Consider the following 17,739-nt stretch of genomic DNA (forward strand, 5'->3'; position numbering starts at 1 on the left):
TTCTCCTTTGGCGGATGCGTCCCGCTATCGACAGTTGATTGGATCTTTGATTTGGCTTCTCAACACCAAGGTTGATCTATGTTTTGCTGTTGGGCTCTTGGTAGGGTTCATGAGTGAACCTAAGACGGTGCATTGGCAGGCTGCTCAGAGGATACTTCGGTATCTGAGGGGGACGTCTAATTTAGGGATTCATTACCCCGCAGGCACAGATGGTTCAGATCTTGTACTTGCAGGTTGGAGCGACTCGGATTGGGCCGGTGACGTGGACCACAGGCGGTCTACTATAGGTTACTGTTTTACTTTGGGTGCAGGTGTTATTTCATGGAGTAGCAAGAAGCAGCCCACGGTAGCCCTTTCGTCTACTGAGGCGGAGTATCGGGCCGCGACTTCCACCACATGCGAGGTTGTGTGGCTTCGGCGATTATTGGAGGAGCTTGGGTGCCCCCAGACTTGTCCTACATTGCTGTGATGTGACAATGAGAGTTGCATTGCCTTGGTAAGGAACCCTGTTTTTCATGCCCGGACGAAGCACATCGAGATCCAGTACCACTTCATCCGAGCAAAGCTTCTGGATGAGACCATCACTGTGGAGTACTGCAAGACAGAGGACAATCTTGCGGATTTGTTTACGAAGGCGCTTCCTCAGGCTCTACTTCGGAGACATTCCAGATCCCTCAGGCTTCTGCCCTGCCCAGGCTCTGAGAGGGGGTGTTAGAGATCAGGTCATAGCCTGATCAGGGGCAGCAGGCTGGTGCAGTCGGACTGGCTGTCGGACTGCACAGTCGGACTGCCACGTGGCAGTCCGACCTGCAGCAGTCAGTCGACTGCATTTAATGCAGCCGCCTGGCCATTTCTGGCGCCCTATTTTCCCCCGATTTTTCGGCTATTTATACTCGACATTCTCAGCAGTCTAGTACACTTCTCTGCTCGCAGATTACAGACCGGTGACACGCGCAGATTCCGTCTCTGTTCGCAGATTTTAGACAGCAGACAGTGCAGACTGCAGCGGACTTCGAGGTGGACAGCAGGTTGCATCGTCGAGGTGGAGACACGCAGTCCAGCGCACTACGCCCGTGTATATATCTGCATATCTTTGTATTCAGCACTCTTTATACAGCAGATCTTCATCGTCCACTGTCTCTTTCTCTCTCTTCTTTCTCTGCGTTCTCTCTCTCTCAGTCCTACGCTTCCGCACCGCTGCACTCTGACAGCTCTCTCACACTCTCAATCTCTCTTCCCTCACTTTCAAGCTCTCTACTCCCAAGCTCTCTCTTAGACCCTCAAATACCAAACGTCTCAAGTGAACTCTAAATGTTTGAAATATATAGCGTAACATTTGTGTATCATATATACATCTGATTTTTTAGGATTGACAAGTGCTAGGTTGACGTTGGAAGTACTCATCCGATGGCATCAGAGGTCACAAGCTTGATATTTGGGGGCCACATTTTTATCCGCTTCTTACACTAAATCATTAGAAATGAGATTGGACTCATGGTGGCCTTGCTTGCTAAAGTTGAGGGATGGGATCTAAAGTATTGCGAAGTCTGGTAAGTCCTCGTGAGGCATTAGAAGAACAAGTGGCTTGGGTAAAAAGAAGCCCTTACTGGAACCATCTTCCTGTGTCCTTCGGAAGCTCCTCTCCTTCTCTCTCTGTGTCGGTTGTCTTGTCCTGCTTCAACGCTGGTGATCGCATAGTTTTCTTGGATTTGTTCTTGCTACATGCTCATTGTCTTCCCTTGGCACCATGGCTTCTCTGGAAGCATCGGGCGTGGAAATGCTGTACGAGCACGGGCAACGTCTCTCTGAAGCCAAAGACATCTCACAGGTAAGGGAGTAGAACTAAAGCAAATTCTTTTGTCTGAGAGAGAGAGAGAGAGAGAGAGAGAGAGAGAGAGAGAGAGAGAGAGAGAGGTTTACTGAGGCCGAAAGCGGCCTATGAACAGAACGGTGTACAAGAGAATCACTGCATATCAAAGTGCATTGTGCCACGTATAATCTGTGATATACAGTGCAACGCCCGCACACACACACACACACACACACACACACACACACACACACACACAGAGAGAGAGAGAGAGAGAGAGAGAGAGAGAGAGAGAGAGAGAGAGAGAGAGAGAGAGAGAGAGAGAGAGAGAGAGAGAGAGAGAGAGAGAGCATATCTCATTGGCCCCTTGCCTTTTGCAGCATGAGAATGACTACCTTAGCATCCTGGCAGCAGCCAGAGCCAGCAGCAAGACAAAGCAGCTAGCTGCGCAGCTTATTCCACGCTACTCAAAGCATTTTCCAGGCCTTGCAAGCCATGCCATGGACACACAACTTGAACTGTGCGAAGAGGATGAGCTGGGGGTGAGTTCCTTTTGCTTTTATTGTCATTCTCCCTCAACAGACATCAAGGCAGATGATCATTTGCGCCCGTTTTTGGATGGAGTGTTTGTGTGAGGCATCTATGGGCATGCGTGTAGAACATCTTGATTTGTGTCTCATGAAGGCAGAAAGGGCTGTTGGATGCGGCAATACCGAAACCATACTTACATCTTCAGAAGGAATGCCATAGTTGGAGAGAGGGGCCTCTTTAATCCAATTAGACCTTCTTGCCAAAGAATTGTGTTAGCCTTATAGAGCAGGGCATGCACATTGAACCGAGTTTACCAGACAGCACTCCAACGCCAACAAGAACCAGCTGGAAAGACCCTTGACAATGTCCTGCGACAGATTAAAGTCAGTAACTCATCTTTCCTACAAGTGTTGAAGATGGCGTAGGATATGATCAGAGCGTTAGTTGAGTGCCTGAAGTTCCAGCAGTCTCACTATGGACATGCTATGTAAAAGACCTAGGATGCTTATGGATGGATTCTTTACTGGCTCTGATCCCTCTCCACTTTCAGGGTAACTATGACTTTGCAGCAGCTTTGAGGCATAAAAAGCATCTGGTTGTTGCCACACGATTCTCTACAGTGTTTTACACCGAAAAGTACAGTGCTCTTATAATATTTCAGACAGACATCTGAGATTGTGGAAATTGTTTAAAAATGCGGATATGCTCAATGGAAATAAGGCCTGCCTTTTTATGGTGAATTGGGACAAGCTTCGTACTTCTTTTGGTAGGGCTGGACTTATCTCTATCTGGGAAAGAGGTCCAAGACATAGTTCGAGGTCTGCCTCTCCCCAACCTTTAAGTAGCAGGTTCATTGTTATTGTGTACTGCTTCGTTTTAGAGTTGAAGACACGAGAGACTGTGATTGTTGTCTTAAAGTTCCATATGTGTGCAGTTCTTTTGGTGATAGCATGATGTGGACAAAGTTATGCATAATAAAATGATATTTTTCTTGCCAACAAATTTTAAACAATAATGATAACCGGAGCTCTTTCCTACCAACAAAGTCATAACATTAATATCATAACTGTTCCTACTCTTGCATCATCCCATGTCCATGTTTCTTTCTAGAGTCGTAGTAGTAGTTTAATGCTCAGATACTTCTGACACATTCTACTTGATTCTCCCTTTGTTTTCAGAAAATTATTTATAGTACTTACACAAGGCTGTTTAAAATGCATACATTGTAATCTATAAAATACTGTTTGTCACTTTTATTATTCTGGAGGAAACATAAAGGCTTACCTCTCTGGCCACTGAGAGGGGTTGGATAAAAATTGAAGATTGCTTAACTTGGCGTCTAACTGCTATGCTTGGATGTTGTTTATAATTTGAAGTTTAAGAGTTGGTACCTTGATACGCTGTCATCTGGGACGAAATGATCCTATACTTGTCAGGCAACAATACTGTGCTTAACAGTTGTGCGCACAATTCAAATGTTTGGTTTGTGTGCTGAAAGTGCACAGTGTTGGCAGGCCTCTTTGCATTATTAAAGCTAAGCAATTGATTTTGTCATGATGTCCCCTCAGCTATATGCTGTGATGTGTGTTGGCTGTGACAGAGGCAGACAGGGCCCACATTGGACAGGCAGACAACAGATCTTAGATACACATTGGCGTTGTGCAAATTTTAACAGTTTGGAGAATGCTGCAGACATGAGTGGAATAAAAGGCTCCCAGCTGTCAAGACCGAGAAAGAGCAAAAAAACAGGCTGTGGCAACAACAGAACATTTTGGACCGTTCCCTGCAGAAACTTGACTTGCTTTTTCTTTTGCATGGATTGGTGTTGTACTGTTGTTAACTTCTTGTGTACCATGTGAATGTTCCCTGCAGATACTTGTCTTGCCATGCTACTGGACAGTTTGGCACTGTACTGTTCTTAACTTCTTGTGTAACATTACCATAACTGGCTGCTTATATTGCCTTATGCTAATGGAACTGTGCATTAATTAATACAAGGCAGTTAGATGCCAGAGGGGTTATGTTATGCCATGGCTGGAGCTTGTTTGCTCTTGCAAAGTCAATATGATGTGCAATGGGGTGTATATTGATAAGTTGGGCTAATCTGGTGTTGATGTGGCCCATGTGCATTATTACACTCATTGAAGGGACAATCCTTGCATATGTGGTAGCAGTTACAATACACTCCAGATGATGAGCAACAAGATTGTTGCCTAGTGGAAGGAAAATGCCAAGATTTGGTAGATTTTTGGTTGGAGGACTGGGAATGTTGGTTGGAAGGTAGAGGCCTCCAAAAGAACTCCTCATGGTTCCTTGGTTTTGTTAGCAAACGAGTTATTCTCTGTCTTCTTCTGTGTACATCTCTTGCTTGTGAGTCTCAATTCGAGTTTGATGAAGACTTTGGGACCTTTGCCACCATCTCAGTTTGGCATTCATTCTTGCATGTTAGTCTTTATCGTTTCAAGCACATTAGATGGAGATTGGAGTTAGTTCTCCATTTCACCCCACAAGTCACTTCAGCTTGTTCACATGGCACATTGTAGATTAGGGAGTGCATTTGCCACTTATGCCACTCGGCAATAGGGGCTGTAAAGAAATACTCGAACATAGAATATAGACACAAGCATATGACAAAGCACACACTAATAAGTGGAACTTAGAGGAGTAGGGTAACTCAAAGGCAATGAACATAGAAGGTGAGTGAAGAATGAATGGATATAATGCTCAATGCAGTAAACACACTATGTAGAGTGAATACAAAACCTCAAACTCCCATATCTTTAAAGGACAGGGTGGAGAGTATGAGTTGGAGAGGGTATTGTACTTTGTATAGATCCCAAAATGCAGCAGCAGCCTCCAGATATGATTAGCAGCTGCAAATGCAGATCTGGAGAGTTTGGATCAGGCTGAAAACAACTGGGGCAGCTTGAATCAGTGGGCAGTAGGTTGAAAAGTGCCAGGAAGATGAAAGTGACAGCTGTGGACTGCAAATGCAGTAGTGTGGCTGCTCATAGAGAGATGGAAACTGCTGGAAACCTGCAAACTCAGCTAGTAGAAGGTCCAGGAGCAGTAAATGCAACTGTCAAGTGTTGGAAGATTGATGGCGATGGCTGTCTAGCAATGAAATCAGGATGGAAAGCTGTGCTTGCAGCAAACACATGGCTGAAGATTGGTTGCTAGGAGCTGTAGATGGCAGGTCACCACCGTGAAATGAGTTATGTGCCATGGAGGGGTGTAGATAGTAGTGGAGAAGTTGGCACCAACTGATGGAGGATTTAAAAATACGAGATAGGTTGAGTGGACATGCTGCCTCCTATTTATAGATGAGTGGATTATCCTAAATTAGGGTTTGGCGCATGGGACACATGTACTCTTTAGGAAAGTTTGGTAATTTAATGGAAGTTGGCAATAAGCATGTTTTGGGATTGTATTAAAGAGTTAATAAGTTTATAAACACTCCCTCTCAAGCCCAAATATGATACCTAGGAGGGATTGCAAAGCATAGCTTAGCCCATGATATCCTGAGGCATCCCACCCCAAAGCAGCTAGGCTATTGAAATCAAGGGTGCTCGGCAATGGCCTATCAAGATTATAGAGGTGATCGTGATCTTATCCCAGGAGTCCAAAGGGTCACCCTAGAGAGGCCAAGGCATTTGATAAAGAGTGCTTATTGGCTACCTAGTGGCCTATTAGGACCTGCATTGTGATGGAACTGCTTTTAACTTTTGATTTTGACTTTGGGTTTGCTTTGTTTTATTTTCCAAATATATGTGCCCTAGAGGCAAATAAAAGAGATGGTTAGATCCAACATCATTAAATATAAAGCTATTCCAACTAGTGATGGATATTGGTGATGAAGAAAGTATGGAGGGTATGTGTGGGATGCTGCCATAGAGAGAATATTGGCATAGAGATTGCCATGTGGGTTGCCATGAATATGGTGGATCCAAGTTGACCTCTCTTTGACCAAAAAGGGATAAATATGCATTGATACTCGTTTACAAGAACAAGATGCCAATGCATGGGTTAATGCAGAGCAATATAGAATGTCATGTTGAGGCAAAATTCTATGTAATAGTGCCACTTGGACGATGCTCCTGCAGGGGAATTATTCACTTATCTAAATTGCTCTTTACAATCATGATCATCAAAATGTAAACGGATGATGATACAAAGGTATAAATGACCAAGATCTTGTAAGCACCAAGAGAAGAAAACTACCCTTTCTTACCATTGGACCGTGGAATGAGAAGCGTCTCCTCTCCCCCCTAGATGTCGATGTTGATGGAGGAAAGGAGAAATACCCAAAGAAGAAGAGTGAGGTGCATATCGAGCTGAAAACTTGTGAAATTAATGGCCTCCAAGGTCACTACAAGGAAGGCAAGAACTCAATCTTGGAAGCATAAGTCTCCATGTTGGTCTAGTTTGTGAAGTCCCCATCAAATGAGGGCAACCAAGATAAGGAGTGTTGAGTGATCCAAGTCCTCGCTTTGATCAACCGGTAGGTTATGTAGGGTTAGTGCCAACTTGAAAATACAAAGTAAGGAGTAGCAATACTGCAGAAGACCATAAATTATGCATACCTTAACGTTAATGAAAAGTGCTTGTGGGTGATCTTTGATGTATTGTTTAGATGTTCCCCCTGTGAAGATAATTGGTATGCTTTGATACCATGTGATGGAACGACATGCACTCATACCATATCAGAGAGATAGTAGGGTTTGTGGGGAGAAACACAAAGTGTACAGCAAACACTGAGAGAAAAAGAAACTCAAAGAAAACATAGAAGAAGAAGATAATGAATGATGAATCACTGAATCATGCTTAATGAATCAAGTTGATACAATGGAGCCGAAGCTTGAAGATGACTACATTGTCTTGGCTGATTAGGCAGCAGTATCCATAGAAAACCTGCATAGTGAAGGGTGCGAAATGTAGTCCTATGGTAGTAGGATATTGAAGGTAATGCTGAATGCTGAATGGTGAAGGAAAGGATAGCTAGCTATAGAGGGAGTGAAAGTAGTCCTTAGGAGTTGTCAGAGATGAAGGATATGCCGAAATCTCTCTGAGATGATGGCTGCTATCGGGGAAGTGCTGGGCAGCCAACTGGAGAAAAAAATGCAATAATATTTGATGAGGATCTCTATGTGTAAGTGGTCAGATGATTGTTGGGCAGCCCTTCAAGAGTGAAGAAAACACAAAAACGTTTGTATCTGATGTAGAGATGATAAAGAGGGTGTAGCTTGTTGTAGATGACGTAAAACTGCGACAAACACAAGCTTAACGATGATGCCAGGTGAGGAGGGCTGATGCTAGATGATGTAGGTTGCAAAACACTAGGTGGAGATGGATGTAGAAGCCACGAACCATAATGTCCTCCTTGCGGGTGTGAACGGCAGTGAAAAGGATGGAGAAAGGAGAGAAGAATATGGAAGAGAGTGATAGAGTATTAGAGAAATGAACATGTGGGATGCAGAATAAGGAAATTCAATGTTGTATTTATAGGCATAGATTGTCTAGAGTGGTGCTCCAACTCATCGAATAGTGCCCACTGAAGTCTCTTGGGTAGCGCTCCTTGTGAAGAAATACTCTAAATGGAGAAAACACAAAACCAATCGTACGATAAAGCATAGACTGATAAACACAAAACACAGTAAGTATTAGGGTTAGGGTAACTCAGAGACAGTGAACACAATGAATAATAAAGTGAATGAATATTGAATATGCAATGCTCATGCAACAAACACACTGTAGTGAATATTGAATCTTAAACGCTCGTATTTGTGGGATCTAGGCAAAGGTTATTAGCTATAGAGTATGTCGTATTCCTAACGGATCTCGAAACACAAGGTAGCCTCCGTGTATTAAACACCAAAAATGCAGCTAGGGAAGGTTGGATCGGATGTAGATGTTAGATAGGAGAGAGAAAGACTCAAAACACGACTATCTAATGAGAGAGAAAAATTGGGCGACAGTTGCACGGTGAATATAAAGGCTGGAATGAGGCGCTAGATGGTAGTAGATGGTTGGGGGAAGCTCTAACCGCGATGTTCTTTGTGAATGGGGTATGGGCAATAGAGAGAGAATTCCTGAAACTTGCAAAAATGAGATTGAGGGAGAGTGGTGGGCTACATGTCTATTTATAGAAAGTTTGGGACACCCAAATTAGGGTTTTGTATGTGGGACACTAACTCTCTAGGATTGCGTTTCTTTTTAAAATAAGTTGGTTTCTTTATTATTGAAGTATATTTTGGGGCTGTCTAAGTCAGGTTAATGCACTTTTAGCTCAACACCCCCTCTTAGGCCCAAAATTGAGCCATAAGAAATAAGTATTTTATATTGATATTTCTTATACCCCAAGGCATCCCACCCCAAAGTAGCCAAGGCATTAAGCAAAGGGTGTACGTTGGTTGCGCAGTGACCTACCAAGAGTATATAGGTGATGCTTATCTTACAAAGGGAGTCCAAGTGATCACCCTAGAGAGGCTAGGCTATTGGACCAAGGGTGTGCGTCGGCTGCCCAAGGGCCTACCAAGTCATACAAAGGTGAATGAAATTAACACTGGCCGATCGTCAGAGGACTTAGTGTTGACAAACCCTTCCTTCACCCGCAATTTGCATTTTTGCGTTTCTGTGTTTTGCGTTTAGGGTTTGCAGCCCCAAAAAGGGCCGCTATGTTAGATTGACTGTGCCTATTTATAGGCCACTCTCTCATTCATTCCTTACGGTTGATTCATTCAGTTCGTTGCCTCTTCTCTCTAGCCTCTCCACTGCCCTCACACCCCTTTAGGAGGACATTGCAGTTCGTGGTTCATGGCTGTCTTCATCATCTTCCTTGTGCTACGGCACCCTTATTCCCTTGTATCACATTCACTCCATGATTTAGCCTTTAGGTCTTCATAATTCCATTCATCAGAGTTTCGTCTCTCTTCTTTTCTCTTCGCCACCTTCATATGCTCACTTGAAAGTGTTTGGTTGCAAGGCTTTTGTGCGCATTCATAAAGAAGAACGCAGCAAACTTGAGCCACAGTCTTGTAAATGCATTTTCCTAGGACATGGTGACGAGGGTGAAATGGGGTATAGATTATGGGATCCCGAGAAAAGGAAAATAGTACGCAGCAATGATGTTATCTTCCGGGAAGATCGCATGTATAAACAACTCGAAAAGATTGAGAAGGTCCATAGGGTTGTATTCCGGGAAGAAATACCTTTTGGACAGCAAAATGTGCTGGTTGTACATCAGCGAATACCTGTTGTAAATGAACCTGCAAATGCAGAAAATAATGCTGGAAATGATGAGCCAACCATGGCCCATAATGATGAGCCATTGGATGTGCAGGAACAACCAGGACAACAAGCTGTTAATGCTGATTTGCAGGCTGAAATGCCATGACAACAAGCTGAAAATGGAAATTTGCAGGCTCAACAGCCAACAAACAATGATCATTGGGTTAGGAGATTATCTAGGGCTACTAGACAACTTGACAGATTCGTTTCTGATGCAAACAATGTGGCTGATTATGTCATATTGACAGACTTTGGTAAACCATCTTGCTTTTAGGAAGCAATGGATAGACAGGACAGTAAGAAATGGTATTAAGCCATGTTGTCAGAGATGGAATCTCTTGAGAAAAATGACACTTGGGACTTGGTGCAGTTGCCTAAAGGGCAGAAAACCCTTCCATGCAAATGGGTTTAGAAGATGTAGATCACTTCTGGTTCCTCGCCAAAGTACAAAGTAAGATTGGTTGCGAAGGGACACAAGTAGAAACATGGAGTTTACTTTGATGAGATCTTCTCTCCTATAGTCAAGATGGCTACATTGAGAACCATTTTGGGCTTGGTTGCAGCTGAAGATATGGAGCTCATACAGATGGATGTAAAGACTTCATTCTTACATGGTGATCTGCATGAAGACATATATATGCAGTAGCTTGAAGGGTTTGTGGCAAAAGGGAAAGAGAAGATGGTATGTAAACTCAAAAGGAGTTTATATGGGCTGAAACAAGCACCAAGAGAATGGTATCATAAGTTTGACACATTTATGCAGTCTCAAGGTTTTCATAGAAGTCAATTGGATCACTGCTTGTACACCAAGAAGGCAGCATATGGCAGCTTGATTATCTTGGTTTTGTATGTAGATGACATGCTGATTGTTGGCAGGGATACTCATGCCTTGGACTCACTGAAGCAAAGTCTTCATGGCAGCTTTGACATGAAGGATCTTGGTGATGCAAACCAGATTTCTTGGCGTGCGAATACTCAGAGATAGGTCAAAAGGATTACTCTATCTATCTCAGCAAGAGTATATCTCCAAAGTTTTGCAGCGTTTCAATATGGAGGGGGGGACATAATTGGGGTTCCATTGCCTCCATATGTGAAACTTGGTGCAGAGGACAGCCCTACATCTGATGATGAGAAGGTTGAAATGGCCAAGATACCATATGCTTCAGCTGTTGGCAGTTTGATGTATGTTATGGTTGCCACACGTCCTGACATTGCCTTTGCAGTGGGAGTGGTTAGCAGATACATGGCAAACCATGATAAAAAGCATTGGGAAGCAGTGAAAGGTATTATGAGATATCTCAGAGGCACAAAGGATTTGTGTATTTGCTTTGGAAAGCAGAAGGCATCTGTCGTTGGCTTTACGGATGTAAACTATGCTGGTCATGCGGACTGTAGAAAGTCCACTTTTGGGTATGTGTTTACTATCACAGGAGGAGCAATCTCTTGGATCTCCAAGCTACAAAAGTGTGTTGCATTGTCTACTACAGAGGCAGAGTATGTGGTTGCCACTGAGGCATGCAAGGAGGCTTTATGGCTTTTACGTTTGGTGGGAAAGCTTGGCATTACAGAGTTACCTGTTCTCCATTGTGATAGTCAGAGTGCTATCATGCTAGCACGGAATCCCGTCTTTTATGCAAAGACGACACACATACAGGTGAAGTATCACTTCATTAGAGATGTACTTGACAGCAAGAGCATTGAGCTTGTCAAAGTGCATATAGATGATAATCCTGTAGATCTTCTCATGAAGGGTCTTCTAGCAGAGCAGTTTGCTCATTGCCAACAGATGATGGGAGCTGGATAGGTATATGTATTTCAGCTTTGTACATACCTAGACTTAGCTGATTCTTTTCTCTTCTTAAGGCACATTGCCTTTAGGTGGGAGGTTGTTGGGAATAAAGGGCCATCGTGCCTTTTATATGTGCACGGGTGTGAACATACCCTTAGCATATTTGTACTTTCATATATATCTATCTAAAACCTAATGAGGTACACACAAAAAATTGTATCCAAGAACATCGTGCATCTCTCTCTCTCTGACTCACTTTCTACTCTTGCTCACGTTTTGCTCTCTACTTGACATTTTCATCGCAGGATATTACATTGTTACTGTGCATTGCTCACTTCACTAAAGGTTGTGCCTAAATGTGTAGAATCCCTCGGTGTGGTGTGTGGTGAATAATGTGGTGCACTTAATGGAAGCAGAAAGGGAGTTGTAGCGGAAGATGAGGGAGAGATAGGTGGAAGCCCAAATGGATTTGTGATGAATGTTGTTGTGGGAAATACCATTGGTTCCTTTTGTCCATTAGATGCATTAGATGAAGATGCACCTACTCTAAATTCACCATGTGAAATAAAATCATTCGAAGGAAAAGGAAGAGAGGGAATACTTATAAGTTCTTCTTTTTACTTTTTACCTAGTTTTGAGTTCATAAAGAAATACATGTCTTTCTCATTACTCAGAAAGCAAAGGTTGTGTTGAAGAGTCTCTTCTTGACGAGTATCCCTTGATTCAATAGGAAATATAGAATCAATTGGCACAGAATCTGAAATAATAGGGTTCATACTTGGCATCGGAGAAAAGTAGTGCTGTGGAAGTGATGTGTAATTTGAGCTAGCTTCTACTTGTGGATGGCCGGTCCCTAGTGGAGATTACGAAGGTCTTGCAAGATCATTATTTCTGTGCACCGAATCTAAAGGAGAAAAATCAAGCTTACTTTCAGGCTCTTGCTGACCTCTATGCATAAGAATAAGATCATACTCAGTGGCAGAAACTTGATATGGTGAGTGGACTCCATGGTAGTCCAATCATTCTCCGCCCATGTCAGATCGGGTAAAAGCAAGCTAGGAGGCTTGCTCTTGATTGTTTTTGTTCATGTTTGGCTATGGAGACTGGAGCATGTTGTGAATGTGTCCCAAATCATCTGATCCTTTCATTGTTCATGCTTTTTCAGATGAGTTTTTCGATCAAAGGCTAAGGTTTCTCAAAGAGTATCTAGATTTGATACCATGTGAAGAAATGCTCTAAACATCGAAAACACAAAACCAATCGTACGACAAAGCATAGATTGATAAACACAAAACACAATTAGGGTTAGGTTTAGGATAACTCAGAGACATTTAGTACAATGAATAATGAAGTGAATGAATGAATATACAAGGCTCATGAGCAAGCACATTGTGCAGTGAATAGTAAATCTCGAACTCTCGTATCTTTGGGAGCAAGGCAGAGATTATGAGTTGCAGAGTGTGTCGTACTCCAAACAGATCTTGAATTGCAACAAAGGCAGCCTCTGAGTGTTAAACACCAACAAATGTAGTCAAGGAAGGTGGGATTTGATGCAGATGGCAATGTAGGAGAGAGAAAGACTAAAAGTGCAAGCACTTGAGGTGAGAAAAACTGGGCGACAGTTGTAGGGTGAACTGAAGGTTGGAGTCAAGTGCTAGATGGTAGTAGATGTTTGGGGGGAAGCTGTGACTGTGATGCCCTTCATGAACAGGGTGTGGGTAGAAAAGATACAGCCCTTGAAACCTAAAAAAATGAGATTGGGGGAGAGTGGTGGGCTGCATGTCTATTTATAGAAAGTTTGGGGCATCCAAATTAGGGTTTTTACATGTGGGATACAATAACTCTCTAGGCTCGAGTTTCTTTTTAAAAGAAGTTAGTTGCTTCATTAATTAAGCATATTTTGGGGATGTTTAATGCCTCAATTAATTAATTAATGCCAATCTAGGGATCAATAATTGCTCAGGGGCACTTGGTAATCAAATTGGCCTATCTAATTTAATTATTGGCTGGTGAAATTATTTTTCTAGGCATTAGAATAGTTATTAAAATAATTTTCAAACTTAATATTTTGAAATTTAATTTAGCAAGTTGAATAATGCTGGAAAATGGGATTAGAAGATTGCCACTTGGCAAAACTTGCCCATGCACTACCTAATTTAATTATTGGTTGGTGAAATTATTTTTCTAGGCATTAGAATAGTTATTAAAATAATTTTCAAAATTAATATTTTGAAATTTTATTTAGCAAGCTGAATAATCCTGGAAAATGGGATTAGAAGATTGCCACTTGGCAAAACTTGCCCATGCAAGTGGAAAGATGTTTTTGAGGCTTGGACAGAGAGAGAAAGAGGTCCTTCATAGCATTTCCTTCCACGTCATCTTTCGGGCTGTTGGCTTTGCTAAGCTTGAGATAAGGAGGTAAGAGTACCCCAAAAGGCTTAGCTTCAGCCATGTTAAATCTGTCCAGTACCTTTCCAATGTACTTTTCTTGAGATAAAAACAACAATTTCTGCATTCTATCTCTACGAATCCTCATGTGCAAAATATGCTATGCATTCCCCAAATCTTTCATGGAGAAAGCTGATTTCAGCTGATTTTTGAGAGCATTCAAGCTAGTCTTTCTTTTCCCAGCTAGCAACATATCATCCACATACAAAACAAGTATAAAGGGGCTGCCATCTGTATCCTTTTTCATGTACAAGCAATGATTTTCATGGCTGCGTGTAAACTCATGAGATAGCATAAAAGTGTCAAACTTTTTGTACCATTGCCGTGGTGCTTGTTTCAGCCCATAGAGGCTGCATTTTAGCTCACACACCATCTACTCTTTTCCAGGAACTACAAAGCCTTCGGGCTGTTTCATGTAGATTTCCTCATCAATGTCACCATGCAAGAAAGCCCGTTTTTACATCCATTTGATACAGTTCTAAATCCAAAACAACAGTAAGAGCAAAAAGCACATGTAAAGTGGTCATCTTCACAACAGGTGAGAAGTCATCTTGGAAGTCAATCCCTTCCGTTTGTGCATACCCTTTGGCAACTAGCCTTGCCTTGTACTTGGGTTTCCCATCAATTGTCTTGACTTTGTACACCCATTTGTTTGGAAGTGGCTTCCTTCCTTTGGGCAATGACACAAGATCCCAAGTATCATTTGCATATATAGATTTAATCGTTTCCTACATAGCTAGCTTCCACTTATTGCTGAACTCACATGACTTGGCCTCTTTGTATGTAAGAGGCTCACCCTCATTTGTAAGCATTACATAATGCAAGGAGGGGTCAAACCTATGTGGTTGCCTTCTTACGCATGTAGACCTGCGTACCCAATGATCAACATTTTCAGGAATTGGGTCTACATTTGGAGGTATATTATTTTCAGCATTTATTGGCTGCTGTAAACTATTTTCAGCATGCTGTTCATGCTGTATAACACCTTCATTTTCATTTCCTACACCTGCATTTTCATAATCAGTAAGCCTATCTTGCTGTCCATGACCTCCTTGTGCTCCTATTTGCCGTCCATCATCATCTGACTCAAAAATAACTGGCTGATCATCAATTTCAGCCTGTGGTACAGCACCTTGAGGCTCATTTTCGGAAGTAATGGATGGCTGCAAACTCTGAAATTTCACATTTTTCAGATCTTCATTAGAGGCTAAAGTGGCTTTCAGCAATTTTGCCTCATTGAATACAACATTACGGCTGCGAATAATTTTCTTGGACTGAGGTAACCACACTCTGTAGCCAAATTCACCCTCATCACCATAGCCCATGAAAATGCTTTTGGTGGATTTTGGGTCAAGTTTATTCCTTAGCTAATTCCTAACATGCACAAAAGCATCATAGCCAAATATGTGTAAATGGTCATATGAGGCCGATTTGCTAGACCAAACCTTCTCAGGGATGCCATTATTTAAGGACCTATTTGGAGAGCGGTTGCAAATGTGAACCGTGGTTTTGAGTGCCTCTCCCCAAAATGCATGAGGGAGATTAGCAGTGGACAGCATGCATCGCACTCTTTCACATGAACTCCTGTTCTATCTTTCAACCACCCCATTTGAAGAAGGGCTGTAAGGGGCTTGAATTCAGTCGATGTGAACTCACCCCTATTATCAGTTCTCAAGCATTCCAGCTTTCTACTTGTTTGAGTGGTCACAAATGCATGAAAAGTTTTAAAAACAGCAAACACTTCACTTTTCTTTTTCAGCAAGTACACCCAAATCTTCTTGGAATAATCATCAATAAAGGAGACAAAATATGCAGCACCACCCAATGATTTCACAGGCATACTACATACTTCAGAATGTACTAAGTCCAAGACATTGGACTTATGAGAGACACCAGAGTAAAATGGAAATTTTATTTGCTTTCCAAACTGATACTCATTACAAAAATCAAGTTTAGAGCCTTTTTCATCAACCCTCTTCAGAGAGGTAAGGACATCAAGTCCTTTTTGGCTCATATAGTCTAATCTCTTATGCCATAACTCCAAGTGGCTGCAAATTTCAGCAACTGCAAGAAACTTGCCATTCAAGGTTTTATAGTGCAAATAATACAAAGTGCCCTTCTTGGTTCCTTTTGCAATCAACATGGAACCCTTTTTCACTTTCCACAAACAACCACCAAACAGTGTGGTGTAGCTATGCAAGTCTAGCTGACCAACAGATAGTAAACTCTTTTTAATGCTAGGCACATATCTGACATCTTTAAACACAAGCTCTTGACCATTGTCTAAAGACAAGTGTACTGTGCCAATTCCATCAATGCTACAAGCATAATTATTTCCAAGATACACCTTTCCATAACTGCATGCATTGAACATAGCAAAATACTCCAAGCAAGGAGTTACATGGAAAGAGGCACCAAAGTCTACAATCCAAGTCTGAGTGATACCATCATCAACTGACAAGAGTGCATCAATCACATCAACCTTGGTAATCTGCATATCCTGCATGTGACATACAATGATATACAAGGGCATCATAATCAATTGCACATAATACATCAGCCTCTGTATCTGAAAGCTCTTCTATGACCACACTAGAGGCCACATTGGCCTTCTCTTTGCCTTTGGTTGTCTCCGATGCATCTGTCTTTTCTTCCTTCTTCTTTTTATCTCTTGTATTCTTCTTTCTCTCTTGTTCCTTCTTGTAATACCTGCAATCAGGTTTTTTGTGGCCCTTCCGACCACAGTGATAGCAAGTAATGTCACTCTTTTCCTTTTCTTTGCTCCTGCTCCTGTTTCGCTGCCCTACATTTGCATTTTTCTTTTTAGCCTTGCCTCTTACATTATAAGCTAAGTTGCTGCCTTCTCCACTAGACATACGTTTAATTTCTTCATTCAAGATAGAACCCCTCACCCCATCATATGAGAGATTGTTGAGTGAAACCACCAAGGTTTCCCAAGAGTCAAGCAATGTCATGATAAAAAAGATCGCCCTCAACTTATTATCAAGTCCAAATTTGCATCTTTGAGCTGATTTAGAATCCTTGTAAATGCACTCAAGTGCTCAACTGCAGGCTTTGACTCATCGAGTTGCACTTGATTAACAGGTGTGGTGATCTCATAAGTAGTTTTCAGCTTCTTCCATATTGCATAACCTGTATCTAAACCCTTAATGTCTGTTAGAATGTCATCAGTGACACCTATCTTTATGTAAGCCACAACCTTGTTATTCACTTTGGCCCAATCTGCATCAGACATTAGTGCGGGTTTATCTTTCTGCAAAGCATCCTCACAATCCTTTAGGAATAAAATGCCCTGCATACGGCCTTTCGAAAGGTCAAAGCCATGACCATCAAACCGTTTGATCTCCATCAAACTCTTGATGTCTGAATCGGAAGAAGTTGCAGCCATTTTATCAGGAACACAAAAGTAAATGTACTAATTTGCAAAAGCACAAGCTGTACCAGCAAGATGCACTGTTGTTCTTTCTCAACCAGAAGTAAATTTTTGCTGTTTGTACATGAACCGGCCAACCAACGGGCAAAAGATGCAGAAATTTACCAAATTCTACACAAATTCCGAAAATTTCAAGTCAAAAATTGCATAAATATCAGTCAATCTGACCCAATTGAGCAAAACTTTGCCAATACATGAAAAGCCACAAATTTTTGGGATCCAATGTCAGGAAATTTTGCCCAGAAGAGCGAAAAGTTCGACAAATTTGGTAAAATCCTCAAATTAATTTGGGTCACCTCTCACAATGTCTGCAATTTCTGACTTGGAATATACTGTCAGGCCTAGATGGGATCAAATTTGGGAAAAGCCCCAAATTCTTTGGCCAGATTTGCACAGATTTTGAAACTATGCTTCCATACG

The 17,739-nt window shown here is 42.0% G+C and overlaps 1 protein-coding gene across 2 annotated transcripts in view; it reads left to right on the top strand.

Annotated features, from left to right (window-relative positions):
- The first annotated feature begins 1,554 nt into the window (after window positions 1–1,554).
- The window catches only part of LOC148032446 (apoptosis inhibitor 5-like protein API5), a 66,600-nt gene continuing 50,415 nt past the window's right edge, over window positions 1,555–17,739 (top strand). The window contains exons 1-2 of one of the 2 annotated variants that reach the window (XM_087683119.1): window positions 1,555–1,828; window positions 2,191–2,352. In XM_087683119.1, the coding sequence (XP_087539245.1) occupies window positions 1,748–1,828; window positions 2,191–2,352 (243 nt within the window). In that variant the 5' untranslated portion in view covers window positions 1,555–1,747. The remainder of the gene's footprint in view (window positions 1,829–2,190; window positions 2,353–17,739) is intronic. The other variant, XM_087683120.1, reaches the window with a different exon arrangement.

The sequence above is a fragment of the Lygodium microphyllum genome, chromosome 8 (genome assembly GCF_053477565.2).
Source record: "Lygodium microphyllum isolate KBCC chromosome 8, Lygodium_microphyllum_v1.1.10, whole genome shotgun sequence".
NCBI lineage: Eukaryota > Viridiplantae > Streptophyta > Polypodiopsida > Schizaeales > Lygodiaceae > Lygodium > Lygodium microphyllum.